We start from the raw sequence: 17,642 nt of genomic DNA on the forward strand, positions 1-17,642 counted from the left end.
CCATTCAGATACTATACTACTAAGGGTGGTGTATGGTGCGTGCATGGGTGTTAGCGCTACTGGCACTAATCTGATGCTGCCTGGGGCGACGCAGACCTTATCTGACACTAAAACCTAACTGATATCACCCGCCGGGCAATCAGGGGGTTAAACCTTTGTTGGGTAATTAACGGTGGGTGCCCTGATGGTATAAAAGGCAAACTAACTAACCAGCGTCACCCGTAACACTTATACAGTGATCACTGGTGAAAGGGTTAACTAGGGGCAATCAGGGGGTTAAAACCTTTATTAGGTAATATATGGGGTACCTGACTCTTCACCGACGGTGAAGCGAAATAACTAACAGGGTAACTAGTGTCTCCTGCAATACTAATACGGCGATCAGAAAAAATATTGTTTAGTGACACTGGCGACAGGGGGTGAAAGGGTTACCTGGGGGGCGATCAAGGTGTTAAACCTTTATTGGGGGGGTTAGGGGGTCCCCTACACCTAAAGGGGCCTACCACTAACTGTCCTGACACTTTTTATAGTCACAAATGACACCAGATGCAGTGCAGTGATCAGTAAATAAATGAACACAATCAGTGACACTCTGACTGGGGGTGCAGGGGGTGATCGGAGGGGGGTTGGGGGTGACTGGGGGGTGAAAAGGGTGCCTACGTGTACTGGTGTCAGTGTACTATTGGTGCACTTACTCTGAGATGTCTTCTCTCCTCGGCGCCGACCCAAAAGACCGACACGAGGAGAGTGACATCACTTCCTCTGCTTCTGTTTACAGTTACAGAAGCAGAGGAAGCTTCTCATTCGTCAGGAGCGATCGTGAGGGGGTGGCCATGAATCGGTGGCCTCCCCCTCATCCCCTCATCACCGAACACTCCTGGAATGATTCCGACTGCCGCAGGCACCTGGGGGGGGGGGGGCGATCGTCCATATGCCTGCCCGTGCCATTCTGTCAATGTATATTGTCGTGCGGCGATCGTCAAGTGGTTAAAGGGACCACAACCCATATATAGCGACCGTCCAAGACCCTTGCCATTCTATATGTTATCTTCTTTTAAAAGAGTCAGTTCCCAAAACGACCATACAGATTAACTCTCTATAAAATACTAATATTTCCAGGCTGGCAATACCTATAACGTGCAGTGTGGTTTCTATTGAGGAAAGCAGGAAAAATAATCATTTGAGGTAGTGATAAAATGATGAAAAATAATGGTTCCATACCTAAGCAATATTTGTGTTTGAATTTAACTTTTCTAAATTATAATTTTTTTTAGGAGAAAATCATAAAATAACAAAGGGAGTTAAAATAACTTGTCCATCTTAGTGATTTGATCCTAAATGATTAAAATAAAATAACATTTCATTCTAAATCTAAGTTCTGCGTAAATATCATCATCTAACCTTATCTGAACCTTTTTTTTTTTTTTTTAAACAGAGACAGTTTAAATTTATATCTGTAAGGCATTTTAAAGTTGATGTGATATTTTCAATGGCCAATGTTACATGAAATGTCAAACTCTATTAATATAGTTGCTATGCATTTTAACAAGATTGACAGTTGAGTTGAATTCAGTTAGATTTATAATTCAACTGCGTATTTAGCTGTTTGCCTGCAGTTGAGGTCTAAGGGCCAGATTCTCGTCCAGTGGCGTATCTCTGCGGCGACGCAACATATCCGATTTACGTTACGCTGCCGCAACTTAGACGGGCAAGTGCTGTATTCTCAAAGCACTTGCTCCGTAAGTTGCGGCGGCGTAGCGTAAATCGGCCGGCGTAAGCCCGCCTAATTCAAATTTGGATCAGGGGGGCGTGTTTTATGTAAATCTTCTGTGACCCGACGTGATTGCCATTTTTCCCGAACGGCGCATGCGCCGTCCGTGGAATTTCCCAGTGTGCATTGCTCCAAAGTACGCCGCAAGGACATCATTAGTTTCGACGTGAACGTAAATGACGTCCAGCCCCATTCACGCACGACTTACGCAAACGCTGTAACTTTTTCAAATTTCGACGCGAGAACAACGGCCATACTTAACATTGTTACGCCGCACTTACGCCACCATATAGCAGGGGTAACTATATGCCGGGAAAAGCCTAACGTAAACGGCGTTACTTTACTACGTCGGCAGGGCGTACGTTCGGGAATTCGCATATCTAGCTCATTTACATATTTTGACGCGTAAATCAGCGTACACGCCCCTAGCGGCCAGCGTAAAAATGAAGTTACGATCCGACGGTGTAAGAGACTTACGCCTGTCGGATCTAACAGATATCTATGCGTAACTGATTCTAAGAACCAGGCGCATAGATACGACTGGCCGGACACAGAGATACGACGGCGTATCTGGAGATACGCCGTCGTATCTCCTCTAAGAATCTGGGCCTAAGATCTTATTTACATGCCAAATGATGTGCAATTTTCTCCATCCAATTCTGAGATTTACAAAGCTCAGCCCCTACAGCACAGCCCTGCCAAGCAGAAGGATTCTGATCTTCCTCTGCTGCAGATTCACTTTTAAATACAGGCCCTGGAAACCTACCCTCTCCCTGTGACTGGGCAGTGAAAGGAAAGGAAAGAGTGGATAGTATACTGCATACAAATTAATTTAAGGTACTTACTCTGCGTGCATTAAAAAAAATACATTAAAATGTGTATTAATGATTACAGGGCTGCATTTATGTGTGCCTTTTATGTCAGCCTGGAGTTAAAGTGATTGTAAACGATCACCTTGTAAACCAACCCATTAAAGGGGTTGTAAAGGTAAAAATGTTTTCCCTAAATAGCTCATAAATAGCTTCCTTTACCATAAAGCAGTCCTCCTTCACTTACCTTATCCTTCCATTTTGATTTTAAATGTCCATATTTCTTCTGTAACTCCACACAGTAATGCAAGGCTTTCTCCCTGGTGTGGAGTATCATGCTCACCCCCTCCCTTGGACTACAGGAGAGTCAGGACACCCACTAACACACAGCTCCTTTCTCTATCTGCAATGTAGAGAGCGTTGGGGGAAAGTTCTCTATTATCCGCTCGGGATTCCCGGCGGAATTTTAACCGCCGGGAATCCCGATCGTGTGTACAGAGTTCAGGATATCCATTCTCCAGATACATTCAATAATCTTGCTTGGTGAGTACAACTATATTAGCTAAGGGCACTTCAAGCCAGCCTGCATAAGTAATAATGCACTGAAGAGTAGTCAAGTCAATTTTGAGTTTCTGCTGAAAAACATAAAGAGGAACTTTAACAGCTATGCTTTAAAGTGAAATTTCACTATTTTCCTAAAGTGCAAATACGGTGTGACAGAAAGTATTGCAACAACCACCATTTTATTCTCTATGGTGAAAGAAAAAAATATATAATGTAATCTAAGTAATTTTCTAGCAAAAAAAATGTTTTTATCTTGTAAACACCAAATCTCAGAAAAAGGCTCGGTCCTTTAGGCCGCGTACACACGGTCGGACAAAACCGATGAGAATGGACCGAGGTTCAGTTTCATCGGTCCAAACCGACGGTGTGTATAGCCCATCGGTCTGTTTTCCTTCGGTCCAAAATTTTAAAACATGCTTCAAAACCGAACCGATGGACCGCTGACCGATCGGTCCAAACCGATGGTTAGTACAGAAAAGCATTGGTTCAAAACCCGCGCATGCTCAGAATCAAGTCGGCACATGCTTGGAAACATTAAACTTCGTTTTATTCAGCACGTCGTGTGTTTGACGTCACCGTGTTCTGACTCGATCGGTTTTTGGAACGATGGTGTGTACACACATCAGACCATCAGGCCACTTCAGCGGTGAACTGATGGAAATGGCCCTTCGGACCATTCTCATCGGTTTGGAACGACCGTGTGTACGGGGCCTAAGTGTTTTAAACTAACAGCTGAATCTTTTATTTCTCTCATCCTTTACAGTTATTACCTTTGGTTCCACTGTATTGTTACTGTACAGTGTCCCTTTATGTTGTAAAACAGCACACAACCTGTTGGCACTATATAAATCCTGTACAATAATATTAATGATAATAATTATTGTAAGCTGGGTATTGTAAGCTTGTAAGCTGGGTTAAAACCAGTAAAACAAACGTTGGGACCCTGCCACAGGCAGAAAATGTGTTTGTTTTCTGTGATCTGCAAGTGACAGTTAGGCTGCCAGCCTAAGTGTTCCTTTACTTCTGAGCAGGGCCATCTTTAATAATGATTGGACTCTGGGCAAACATTTTCTCCCCCCCCCCCCCTCCATGCAATTTTGTTCTCCACCTGCTGCAGTGGCAATGCTGGGGTGCTGATGGGATCAGCGGCACTGGTGGGGGGATAGGATTAGTTAGGAGGCAGTACACTGTGGAAAATTCGGAATCATGTAGAGCAAAGCTGGAAATCTTTAGCAAGTATATGGTGGTGGATTCTACACTGACCACCAATGTAATAGGGAATTAACAATGACTGCCAGTGTGAGGGGGGATTTACACTGACCACCAATATGAGGATGAATTTATACTGACCACCATGTAACGGGTAGGGTGCCCACATGTCCCGGATTGCCCGGGACTGTCCCGCAATGGACATGTCTGTCATGGGCACCTTCATTCCAGGACAATACAGTGTCCCAGAATTAAATAGTGGACACAGTATTGACTACATTTGCAGAATTGGTTTCTAGGGCCAGGCCCGTCTGGCGTCTAGCAACCAGTGACATCACAGACTGTCAGACAGGCCGGGAGCGAGTTCTGCCCTGCTGTCTCCACCCACCTCGGCAATTGGCACCTCCTCCTTCTCTGGCGTCCGGTGGCATGCAGCAGAAAGTCAGGACAGTGTCTCCCAAGTCTCTGACCAGCCAACCTACTGTGTCAGCCTGCCCAACTTCTACTGCTTGGGTGGCAGGCGGTGGGTCTGAATACCAGCGATGGCAGTGTGAGGAAGCAGGACTGGCAGAGGCTGTCAGGCTGACCACAGAGGAGCACAAAGTATACAGACTTCAGTTCTGGAACTCTTACTTGCTGCAGTAAGCCACACAGGTACAGATAACATGGGGCTGTGACAGAGAGAGCAAGCAGGACTGAAATAGGGCAGCCGTGAGGTGGGCGGTGTGCTCTGCTCCTCAGGGCTCTCTCCAGGGGGCACTCTGGAGGTACTATCTTGGTGCCTCTGGAGTGTCCCCTTACATCCTCCAGGGTGTCCCATTTAAAACCTTACATCCTTCAGCATGAATGAACAGTTGTACTAAGGGTGCACTGTGGAGGAGGATGTAAGGAGGCACTTTGAAGGTACAAAAAAGGAACTCTGGAGGAGGATGTGAGGGTAGGGTTGCCACCTCATCCCTTAGAACCTGTGTAATTCATATGTGTTCGGGTTTAAAGGCTAATTTAATGCAGTAAAGGCACCAATTGAATTTAATTACCACCTTAATCAGCCACAGAACCTGTGTATTGATATGTGTTCAGTTTTAAAGGGATGAGGTGACAACCATATGTGAGGGGCACTCCTGAGGATGCAAGGAGGCTCTGGCTAAGTTACTACCGCCAGAGTGCCCCCTTACACCCAACCTTACTTCCTCCAGAGCCCCCTTACATCCATAAAGTAGTACAAAGGGGCACCCTGGAGGCACCAAGGGTGCACTCTGGAGGAGGATGTAAGGGGGGATAGACCTGCGGTAGTCCCTCTGAAAAGTGATCCTAGGGCCCACTTATTATCTTGCACACAGGCTCACTGATTTCATAATACGCCTCTGCCCCAAAAATTGGCATAAAAAGGATCAAAAATATATATTTTTTTTGATGGGATGTCCCGGAATGGAAGTTTGGTAATGTGGTCATCCTAGTAACGGGGGATTTTATGCCACCCACCAATATAAAGAGGAAATTCTGCACTGACACCCATGTAATAGGAGCATTTCCCCCTTACACTGGTGGTTGGTGTATATACTGTACAGTACAATGACCTCCATGTAGATGGGAAATTTACACTGACACATTCATTGGCTGTCAGTACAAATCTCGACAATGACTGTCAGTGTAAATTTCCCCTCTACATGAAGGTCATTGTACTAACAGTATATAAACCAACCACCAGTGTAAGGGGGAAATGCTCCTATTATATTGGTGTCAGTGTAAAAATTCCTCTTTATTGGTTTTATGGGGATTAGTGTCTATTTCCCTTTTACATTGTTGGTAAGTGCAGAATTGCCCTTACACTGGTGGTCAGTGTAAATCCCCCTTTACATTGGTGGTCAGTGTAAATCCTCCTAGCTTTGGTGGTCAGTGTAGAAGTGTCATCTTACATTCATTGGCTGTCAGTACAAATCTCGACAATGACTAAGATGACACTTCTACACTGACCACCAAAGCTAGGAGGATTTACAATGACCACCAATGTAAAGGGGGATTTACACTGGCCACCAGTGTAAAGGCAATTCTGCACTTACCAACAATGTAAAAGGGAAATAGACACTAATCCCCATATAACCAATAAAGGGGGATTTCTACACTGGCCACCAATGTAAGAGGAGATTTACACTTACCACCAATTTAAACGGGGCTTCTACATGGTCCACCAATGTAAGAGAGGATTTGAAATTGACCAAAAATGCAAATTTGGATTTGTTTTACTGATTACCAATATAAAAATAAGTTTCTACACTGGCCATCAATGTAATGGGGATTTACACTGATCACCAATGTACAAGGAGCATTCACAGTAACCACCAATGTAAGGAGAGATTTACACTGACCACCAATGCAAGGGGACTTTCACACTTACCACTAGTGTGAATGGAAGGATTGTACACCAAGCACCAATGTAATGAGACGATTTACACTGACCACCAATGTACTAGAGACATTTAGCCTCCATTCACATTTGTGGGTGTTTGGTGTCATGAAAGCGATTTTGCATGTATTCCCAAGAAATGTGCTGACACCCTCAGATGTGCATATTTACATGCACCAAAATTTAGGGTGCTGTGGCACCATGTTATTTTGAAAAAGGGTTCCACCTCCAATTTGCTTACCTTTGCAGAACAAGCTGATGTTATGGCCAATGAGCACAGTCGTAGGCAGGACTTTCAAGCATGACCCTTTACCTCCCTAGCGGGCAGCATTCAGCAAGAGTGATGGTGAATATGACCTAAGGGGGGCATGACATACATATGAATATCACCTCTTTTAACATTTCAGTGATTCTTAGCTCAGGTTATCTATGGCTTCTTATATTCAGTACATATTGAGATATTCTACTGTTGCCTCTCTGTTACCATACTTTAATGCATAATTTTCTAGACCATTACCTCTCTGTTACTATGTATTAATGCATAATTTTCTAAATTATGTAAGGCAAGTATTTAAAATAATCAGTATCTTAAAAAATGGTTGCTTGAGTGTACGTACAATGCTGCATAAATTACAGTCTTCTGTTCATTTTTTTTAGTTGCAAATGAAGCTGGCGACAAAAATGCACGGCCCCTGGCAAGATTTGCAAGTAAGTATAAAGCTATCTACATTACCTCTATCATACATCTACCTTATCATATGCGTATATATATATATATATATATATATATATATATATATATATATATATATATATATATATATACAGTATTTAGGCATTCTGGAGCATTGGCTGTTAGGATCGTGGATGGTGTATATGTTTCACCTATACATAGTGAGGGGCTCCAAGGTTGCTGACTAAAATTCTGAGAAAACAAAAAGTTTGTTTCTTTCATATCAAAGGGGTTGTAAAAGCAGAAGTTTTTTTATATCTTAATGCATTCTATGCAATAAGATAAAAAAACTTTTCTGTGTAGCAGCCCCCCTAATTACTTACCTGAGCCCCCTCTCTCTCCATCGATATCCACGAATGTCTAAGCCGTCTAGGACACTCCTCCTGATTGGCTGAAACACAGCAGTGGCTCCATTGGCTTCCACGGCTGTCAAGCAAAGTCAGTCAGCCAATCAGGAGAGAGTGGGGGCGGTTCCAAGTCATGGCTCCATGTCTGAATGGAAACAGGGACTCAGCTCGGGTGCCCCCATAGTAGGGATGAGCCGAACACTCCCGGTTCGGTTCGCACCAGAACCTGCGAACGGAGCGAAAGTTCGCGCAAACTTTAGAACCCTGTTAAAGCCTATGGTACCCGAACGTTCGAAATCAAAAGTGCTAATTTTAAGGGTTAATATGCAAGTTATTGTCCTAAAAAGGGTTTGGGGACCCGGTTCCTGCCCCAGGGGACATGTATCAATGCAAAAAATAAAAATAAAAAAATGATTTTTTTTGGGGGAGCAGTGATTTTAATGATGTATAAAGTGAAAAATTCCTTTAAATATCGTACCTTCTGGGTGTCTATAGCATGCCTGTGAAGTGGCACGAGTTTCCCGTGCTCAGAACTGTCCCTGCACAAAATGACATTTCTATAGGAAAAAGTCATTTAAAACTGCTTGCTGCTTTAATGTAATGTCTGGTCGTGGCAATAAGGATGAAAATCATTGAGAAAAATGGCATGGGTACCCCCCCCCCCCAGCCCATTACCAGCCCCTTTGGGTCTTGTATGGATATTAAGGGGAACCCCGCACCCAAATTAAAAAAAGGAAAGGCGTGGGGCCCCCAGGCCCTATATACTCTAAACAGCAGTATACAGGCGGTGGAAACAAGACAGGGGCAGTAGGTTTTTTGTTAAGTAGAATCTGTTTGTAATTTTGAACTTGTACATTTTTAAAGTGTAGCTCCAGCCAAAAAATCTATTTTTAAGCTTTTTGGAAAACATAGGGAAGGGGGGTTATCACCCCTGTAACATTTGTTTTGCTGTCTGTGCACCTGTTCAGAAGATTTCACCTCCCTTTCTGTCCCAATGACAAATGTTTTTTGAAAAAAAATTTTTTTTTGTGAAACAAGGATTGGTGATAAAGCATCAGTGGAGAGGAGACACCTTTTCCCATAGTAACTCTTATGCCACGTACACACGATCGGTTCATCCGATGAAAACGGACAGATGGATTTTTTCATCAGATATCCGATGAAGCTGACTTTCATCAGTCTTGCCTATACACCATCAGTTAAAAATCCGTTTGTGTCAGAACGCGGTGACGTAAAACACTATGACGTGCTGAGAAAAATGAAGTTCAATGCTTCCAAGCATGCGTCGACTTGATTCTGAGCATGCGTGGATTTTTAACCAATTGACTTGCCCACAAACTATCGTTTTTTTTTATTGGTTTTTTAACCATCAGATAATTGTAAAACAGGTTTTAAGTTTTTTCACCGATGGGAAAAAAAACGATGGGGCCCACACGATCGGTTCTTTCGATGAAAACGGGCCATCGGACCATTTCATCAGACGAACCAATCGTGTGTACGCGGCATAAGTTTTTTCACTGATGGGGAAAAAAAACAATGGGGCCCACACACGATCGGTTCGTCCGATGAAAACGGACCATCGGACCATTTCATCAGACGAACCGATCGTGTGTACGCAGCATACGTTTTTTCACCGATGGGAAAAAAACGATGGGGCCCACACGATCGATTCGTCCGATGAAATCGGACCATTTCATCAGACGAACCGATCGTGTGTACGCGGCATAAGTTTTTTCACTGATGGGAAAAAAAACGATGGGGCCCACACACGATCGGTTCGTCCGATGAAAACGGTCCATCGGACCGTTTTCATCAGACGAACCGATTGTGTGTACGCGGCATTACAGGAGAGAATAAATGTGATTCTGCTCTTCCGGATAGGGGGCACACATGAACCACCACCGGCACCAACTGATTGGCGAAGAGGAAAACAGGACAGAGCTCTGTCCTGACAGTGGGGATGTGCTGTTTTTTTCCCAATAAAAAATGCAGGGAATAAAAACCATCACATCCCTTAGTGAAAGTACCACACATTTAAACCTTTGATCGCTCTAGATGTTTAACCCCTTCCCAATCTGTGTCATTAGAACAGTGACAGTGTATATTTTAAGCACTGATCATTGTATTAGTGTCACTGGTTCCCACAGCGTGTCAGATTGTCCACCGCAATATTTCAGATAAGTCGCTAATCGCTGCCATTACAAATATTAACTATAAATAAATAAAAAATCCAGTATAATGTATATATCATAGTTTGTAGATGCTATAATGTTTGCGCAAACCAATAAATATACACTTATTAGTTTTTTTTGTTTAACAAATTTATGTAGAAGAATACATATTAGCCTAAATTTATGCAGAGATTACATTTTTTTAAATGTTTTTATTGGATACGTTTTAAAGCAGAAAGTAAAACATTTTTTTTTTCAAAATTGTTGGATTAAAAAAAAAACAAAAAAAAACAGAGCTCTATTTGTGGGGGAAAAAAAAAACTATAAACTGATATCATGTACAGCATTGCATGACCACGCAATTATCAGTTAAAGTAACGTAGTGCTGTATAGCAAAAAATGCCCAGGTCATGAAGGGGGTAAATGTTCTGGAGGTCAAGTTAATACTGTAATTATTTTTATTAAACGCTGCCTGGTATCTCTCATGTTCAAAATATGGCCAAGTAAAAATGTTTAAATACTGTGTATGGAGTCAGTACAATATTTTACTTACTTTTTCCTGTAAAATAAATGCACTATACTGCATAATGTTGACCTTTGTAGTAAAAGTTGTCCAGCCAGTTCAAAATGCATCCTGCTAAAGTGCTAAAACCCAACTGTTGCTGAAAGGATTGGAATCTTAGCATCAAGATACTTGCCTTTCCAATTTAAAAAAGCCAGGCTTTTTTCTCTTACTGTGTACTTTTCCTACCATTTTGATCCCCTAAACCGTCCCTCTGTTCCTCTGCTGTGCCTGATTCAGTTTATTCTCCATAAGGAGAAACTGGTCCCAGTCATGTTTGCTTCTTCTAGTAGTCCTGTGAAAAAAGCATGGCTCAAAATATCATGCCTCCTTCTGTGAATGTGTACAATTGGCACAGGATAGCTTTAGTCACAAGTGCCCAAATCAGTTGATTGTCACATATGCCTAAACGTGCCTAACTAACTCCTCAGCTCTAACTGCAAAGACAAGTAACATATCCTATATTGTCCACTGACTTATGAATGTGGCTAGTAGCAACTTGTGCTTGTGACTTCCACCCGTTGTACAGAAAGAGCACCTTTAAGCAGGACACATTTATGACATTGATTTGAAAAATCTTACATTTAGAGCCGGTTCACACTGGGACGACTTGCGATCCGACTTCATGTCGCCTCAAGTCGTCCCAAGTCGCGCTGTAGAGAAAAACAATGGAAGTGAATGGGAGCGGTGTTAATACACACGACTCAAGGCGATCCGACTTCAGAAAAGGTTCCTGTACTACCTCAATCCGACTTGTAGGCGATTTGTACCCATTGATTTTAATGGAAGTCGCCTCAGAAGTCAGATCACTGTCTTAACTGAAGCGACTTTCCAAGAAGATAACATACATTTCTCAGGCAAACCTCTCCTGCCTCCCTCCCCCTCCCTCTCCCAGAGCTGATTGTTGTTTTATTGGCCACTGGAAAGTCTCCTGTCCTGGAGACGACTTCAAGTTGTGTTGTAAATCGCCCCAGATCGCCCTGTGGTTCAAGTAGTGTCGGAGTCGCCTCTGAAAGTCGCGCTGGAAGTCGTGTCGCCCTAGTGTGAACCGACTCTGACTTTACTTTATTTACTTTTACATGTATTTAGAAAATACAATATACCATCAGTTTACTTTTGCATGGGGATAGGCATCTGTATATACAAAGCTAACTGCTGTGCGTCCTTTTCAAAATGTGGCCTACTCTATATGCTCTAATACTGTCTATAGAGTCTGCACAAATGCCCAGCCATGCTAACCTCAGTATCTACCATGAATCTCCTAGTGGTTGCCAGAAGGGACACAAATGTTCAGTAGCACGTGATTGTAGCCAAGCCCATAACTATTACGAGTGCCAGTGACACCCAGTGGCAACATCTGGGAACTGCTTAAATCCTAAACTTAGGGGAGAAAGCAAGTTAAGAAAACTACAAATTGTTCTGAGAAAACTACCACCAAGAAAAGTTCAATTTACTAGATACCTCAGATGACAGAGTGGTTACACCACCTACAGGATTTTGCCTTTTAACCACTTTTCTACCAGAGCCATTGATTCTGTTTTTGCACATATGTTAAAAAGCACATTTTAGGCCTAAAGATTGGTTAAATCCCTCAAACAGCATATATTTTATGAAAATGAAGATCATGGAGAATAAAATGTTGGTAGCTGTAAATGTTTTGGTCACGTGATATACATGTACATGTTTATCAGACAATATTTTTTGTAGAAAATGCACTAAAATGTATTTTAGTGCACAGAAATCTTTTATACACATTTTTCTAAATAGAAAAGTAGAGGTTGTAAAAATTAACCTAAGAAGTAACCATCAATGTCCTCAAGATTCCCAAAACATGTAAAAAATAAAATACAATAAGGATGATGGAGTCACTGGCAATATGTCTGTAAACCAAACAAAAAATAAATAAAAACCTGGCTAAGTTTCTAACCACCATCCAAATAATTAAAGCTGTATTAAACCCAAAATAAAACTTTTATTATATTGCAGCTTGCCAACTCTTATGCCGCGTACACACGATCGTTTTTCGGGTTGTAAAAAACAAAGTTTTTCAGGCTCTAGAAAAAAATAAAGTTTTTTTCAACTTGATCATTAAAAAACGGCCTTGCCTACACACGATCGTGAAAAAAAAATGCTTTAGCAAAGCGCGGTGACGTACAACACGTACGACGGCACTAAAAAGGGGAAGTTCAATGCGGATGACGCCACCCTTGGGGCTGCTTTAGCTGATTTCGTGTTAGTAAAAGACGATTCGGGCTTTTCTGTCTGTTACAGCGTGATAAATGTGCTTACTCCATTACGAACGGTAGTTTTACCAGAACGAGTGCTCCCATCTCATAACTTGCTTCTGAGCATGCGCGGGTTTTTCACGTCGTTAAAGCCCACACACGACCATTTTTTACAACCCGAAAAACGACAACGTTTAAAACGTTGTGAAAAAATAGAGCATGTTCGAAAAAACATTTGGCTGTTTTTCAGAACCCGAAAAATGCTCTGAAGCCCACACACGATCGTTTTAAATTACATTTTTAAAAAACTTTGTTTTTTACCACCCGAAAAACGATTGTGTGTACGCGGCATTATATGTGGTGGCTGCATTAATTTTCTTTTATAGGCTTTCTTTCATGTTTACCTGCTGATTTGGCCAGAAAGTCAGATTTTTTTTTAACAGAATAAGCTCTCCTGCAAATATATCAGTTAAAGGGGCTGTAAAGTCAGAGAGTTTTTTTTTTATCTTAATGCTTAACACTTCTGTGCATGTGTTATTTTCTAATGTAAAGAATGCATTATCACATAAAACATCAGGTACAGAATCTTTGGTAAAAAAAAATGTAGTAGACAAAAAAAGTTTGGAATACGACTTTTGTTGTTTGTACTGTACTAATAATCCGAGATATATGCAAGATTCCCAGTTGTGGTAGCATTATTACATATTACCACATGGTGGCACTATAAGTCTTGCAATAAAGAAAGAGCTTAGAGCACTGGAAATGGTGGAAAAAAGAAAACACAGCAGATCTTGGCATTATTTAGGACCATAAAAATAGGGGCATTTAAATTAACTATTAGGCCTCATGCACAATGGACGTTATATTAACATTATAACAACGCCAGTAGCTTTGCAGTGAGTTTTGCAATGTTTTTGCAATAGTGCTTTTTGGGTTTTTTGGTCGTTTTTCAGCGTTAGCATTTTTTGGCATTAGAGCGTTTTTAACCTCTTCCATACCGGGCTTTTATACACACCTCCATACCGGGCCTATTCTGGCACTTCTCTCTTACATGTACAAATCATAATTTTTTTGCTAGAAAATTACGCAGAACACCCAAACATTATATATAATTTTTTAGCAGACTAGGGAATAAAACGACGGTCATTGAAACCTTTTATCTCGCACGGTATTTGCGCAATCATTTTTCAAACGCCTTTTTTTTGGAATTTTTTTTTCATGAATTAAAAAAATAACAAAACAGTAAAGTTAGCCCAATTTTTTTGTAAAATATGAAAGATGATGTTACACCGAGTAAATAGATACCTAACATGTCACGCTTTAAAATTGCGCACACTCATGGAATGGCGCCAAACTTCGGTACTTAAAAATCTCCATAGGCAACGCTTTGAAATTTTTTACAGGTTACCAGTTTAGATTTACAGAGGAGATCTAGTACTAGAATTGTTGCTGGCACTCTAACGCAAGCGGCGATACCTCACATATGTGGTTTAAACGGCGTTTACATATGTCAGCGGGACTTGCGTGTGCGTTCGCTTCTGCGCGCAAGCTACTGGGGACAGTGGCGTTAAAAAAAAAATGTATTTCTTTTTTTTTTTTTTACATATTTATTTCTTTTTTTACACTTTTTTATTTATTTATTTATTTTTTATTATCACTTTTATTCCTATTACAAGGAATGTAAACATCCCTTGTAATAGGAATGTGTGTGACAGGTCCTCTTTATGGAGAGATGCGGGGTCAATAAGACCGCACATCTCTCCTCCAGGCCTGAAAGCATGAAATCGGTGAAAAAAAATTCACCGATCTCATGTTTACTGTTGCTTAGCAGCCGCAATCGCGGCTTTGTTTACTTACGGGGACCCGGGCGTGACGTCATCACATCGCGCCCGGGTCCTCCGATGGTCATAGAGATGACTGGTGACCATCTGGTCACCAGTCATCTCTATGCTTCCTGCGAGCGCCGGACGATTCTTTCTCCGGGCCCCCGATGGCACGGGAGAGCCCGGAGAAGCACCGGATGGCGGCGGGAGGGGGGGATGTCCCCTCCCGCCGCCTGTAAGAACGATCTAGCGGCGGAACCGCCGCTATGATCATTCTTACGTTGTGCAGAATCGCCGGCACAAGAGAAGGATATCTGAATGATGCCTCTAGCTGCAGGCATCATTCAGATATCCCCCCCACAAAGCCCAGGACGTCATATGACGTCCACTCTGAACGGCAGAGGTTCTTTGTGGACGTCATTTTACTATGGGCCGGTAGGGAAGTGGTTAAAGCTCATAACCCACTATTTTTTATTTATTTTTATTACAGCCAAAAAACACCCCAGTCAAAAACAGTTGATAACCGCATATGTGTGCATGAACACATAGGATGCTGGAGCGTTTATCGACTGCAGAAAAAAAACATCTGAAGCCAAAAACAGCAGCTGTAAAAATGTCCAGTGTGCAGGCGGCCTTAACAATATGGAACATGGTACTGTACCATATTGTACAGAAAGCTACTGTAAATATTGTATGATTTTAATAAACATGGCTTTTATTTATTATAGTACAATAGGGACTTAGGGCCAGATTCTCAGTGGAGATACGACGGTGTATCTCCAGATACGCCGTCGTATCTCTGCGTTGCGCCATTGTATCTAGGCGCCTGATTCTTAGAATCAGTTACGCATAGATATCTGTTAGATCTGGCAGGCGTAAGTCTCTTACGCCGTCTGATCGTAATTGCATATTTACGCTGGCCGCTAGGTGGCGCTTCCGTCGAATTCCGTGTCGAGTAAATTAGCTAGATACGCGAATTCCCGAACTTACGCCCGGCCGACGCAGTAAAGTTACGCCGTTTACGTTAGGCTTTTCCCGGCATATAGTTGCCCCTGCTAAATGGTGGCGTAAGTGTGGCGTACCAATGTTAAGTATGGCCGTCGTTCCCGCGTCGAAATTTGAAAAAGTTACATCGTTTGCGTAAGTCGTCCGTGAATGGGGCTGGACGTCATTTACGCTCACGTCGAAACCAATGACGTCCTTGCGGCGTACTTTGGAGCAATGCACACTGGCAAATTCCACGGACGGCGCATGCGCCGTTCGGGAAAAACGCCAACCACGTCGGGTCACAGTACATTTACATAAAACACGCCCCCCTGATCCAAATTTGAATTAGGCGGGCTTACGCCGGCCAATTTACGATACGCCGCCGCAACTTACGGAGCAAGTGCTTTGAGAATAAAGCACTTGCCCGTCTAAGTTGCAGAGGCGTAACGTAAATTGGATACGTTACGCCGCCGCAAAAATACGCGGTTCTATGTGAATCTAGCCCTAAGGCCTCGTACACACGACAGAGTTTCTCGGCAGAATTCACCGAGAAACTCGGTCAAAACCCGGATTCTGCCGAGAAACTCTGTCGTCTGTACAGTTTTGGCTCGATGGAGCCGCCGAGGAACTCGACGAGAAAATAGAGAACATGTTCTCTATTTTCTCGTTGTCCTCGTTCTTCTATGGGAGAAGCCGGCCCGCCGAGCTCCTCGGCGGCTTCATCCCAAAACTCAACGAGGAACTCGACGTGCCAAGCACGTCGAGTTCCTCTGTCGTGTGTACGGGGCCTTAGTATTTTAGGAAAAATTCAGGAGAATACTAGTGCAAGAGGCTTATTAAGTTCAAATCCAAAAGAAAAAGGAAAAAGAAAAGCGAAAAAAGGGGGTGTCACGTCTACCCCAATCAGATGGTCAGACACTATTAGTGTGTTCTTTACCTATTGCAGCCCCCATTCCCATAAGGCAAGCTGGCCTACCAGTACTCGGTTGCCCCCAGGTCTTAAACACAATGCCATAGTGCCTGGCCACCACACCAGGGCAGGTGCGAACTGAGCAAAGCAAACAGGTACTTGGGGTTGGCAGACAGGCAGCATTGTTCTACTGCAGTCCAGGTAAAAGGGAGGCTGCGTGGAGGGAATAGTCCAAAATCCAGCCCCAGGTCATACACAGGCAAATCCAATCTAGCAGGGCAGACAAACGGGGGGAGGGGCTTGATCAGGAATTATACACGTATCACTCTCTATCACAAGCATGCGTGTGAGGGTTTGGCTAGCTTATACCAGGTTTGGTTTCCTCCCAGAGACTGATCACATTAATTACCTTGCAGGTGGACAGACAGACAAGGAGAGTGCCATAGCCAAACCCTGGATGCTGGAATGATACTCGTGCAAATGCTTGGTATCGGCACCGATACTAGTATCGGTGCAATCCTAGTTATAGTAATGTCCGTTTTGGTCCACGCCTGCGCAGTAATGCGCAAGCTGTCAAAAAAAGCATGTGCATGTGCACTAGATGATAGTTACCTAATGCCGCCGTCCAGGGCCGTTTGAAGGAATTAGGGGGCCCCAAGCAAAATGGACATGGAGGCCCCCCCCCCCGCACGCACAGCGCAGAACCACAGCAAGCAGAAAACCAACAGCCGGGTGGATGGAAGGGGTGATGGTGGGGCAAGATGAATCACTAGTGCCCCAGCATAGCATGACATATAAAAGAGGGCTCCATATGGTGTAGATCAACCAATGAATTCAGACGAAAAATGGTTCCTTACAAAATAGAAACCCTTTAAAAGGATAGTGCAATTCTATAGATAGTATACATGCCGATTTTCACCATTTGGTATTTGTCTTAATTCTTAGGGTCCTTTCACACGGAGCGGACCGTTTCTGTGTCCGCTCCGTGTGTCCGCCAAAGCTCAGCGGGGATCCTCCGTCATCCCCGCTGAGCTGTCGGCGGATAGGGCGGTCCCCGCACACAGTGCAGAGACCACCCTGTCTCTGCTCCGCTGTCCCCTATGGGGGATCGGATGCAGACGGACCGT

General features: G+C 43.1%; 1 protein-coding gene across 3 annotated transcripts in view; it reads left to right on the forward strand.

Annotated features, from left to right (window-relative positions):
- Window positions 1–17,642, forward strand: part of PDE1C (phosphodiesterase 1C) — a 933,100-nt gene that overhangs the window by 191,867 nt on the left and 723,591 nt on the right. For all 3 annotated transcript variants that reach the window (XM_040353264.1, XM_040353266.1, XM_040353267.1), the window contains exon 2: window positions 7,415–7,465. In XM_040353264.1, the coding sequence (XP_040209198.1) occupies window positions 7,415–7,465 (51 nt within the window). The remainder of the gene's footprint in view (window positions 1–7,414; window positions 7,466–17,642) is intronic.

This window comes from Rana temporaria, chromosome 5, assembly GCF_905171775.1.
Source record: "Rana temporaria chromosome 5, aRanTem1.1, whole genome shotgun sequence".
In the NCBI taxonomy this organism is placed as follows: domain Eukaryota; kingdom Metazoa; phylum Chordata; class Amphibia; order Anura; family Ranidae; genus Rana; species Rana temporaria.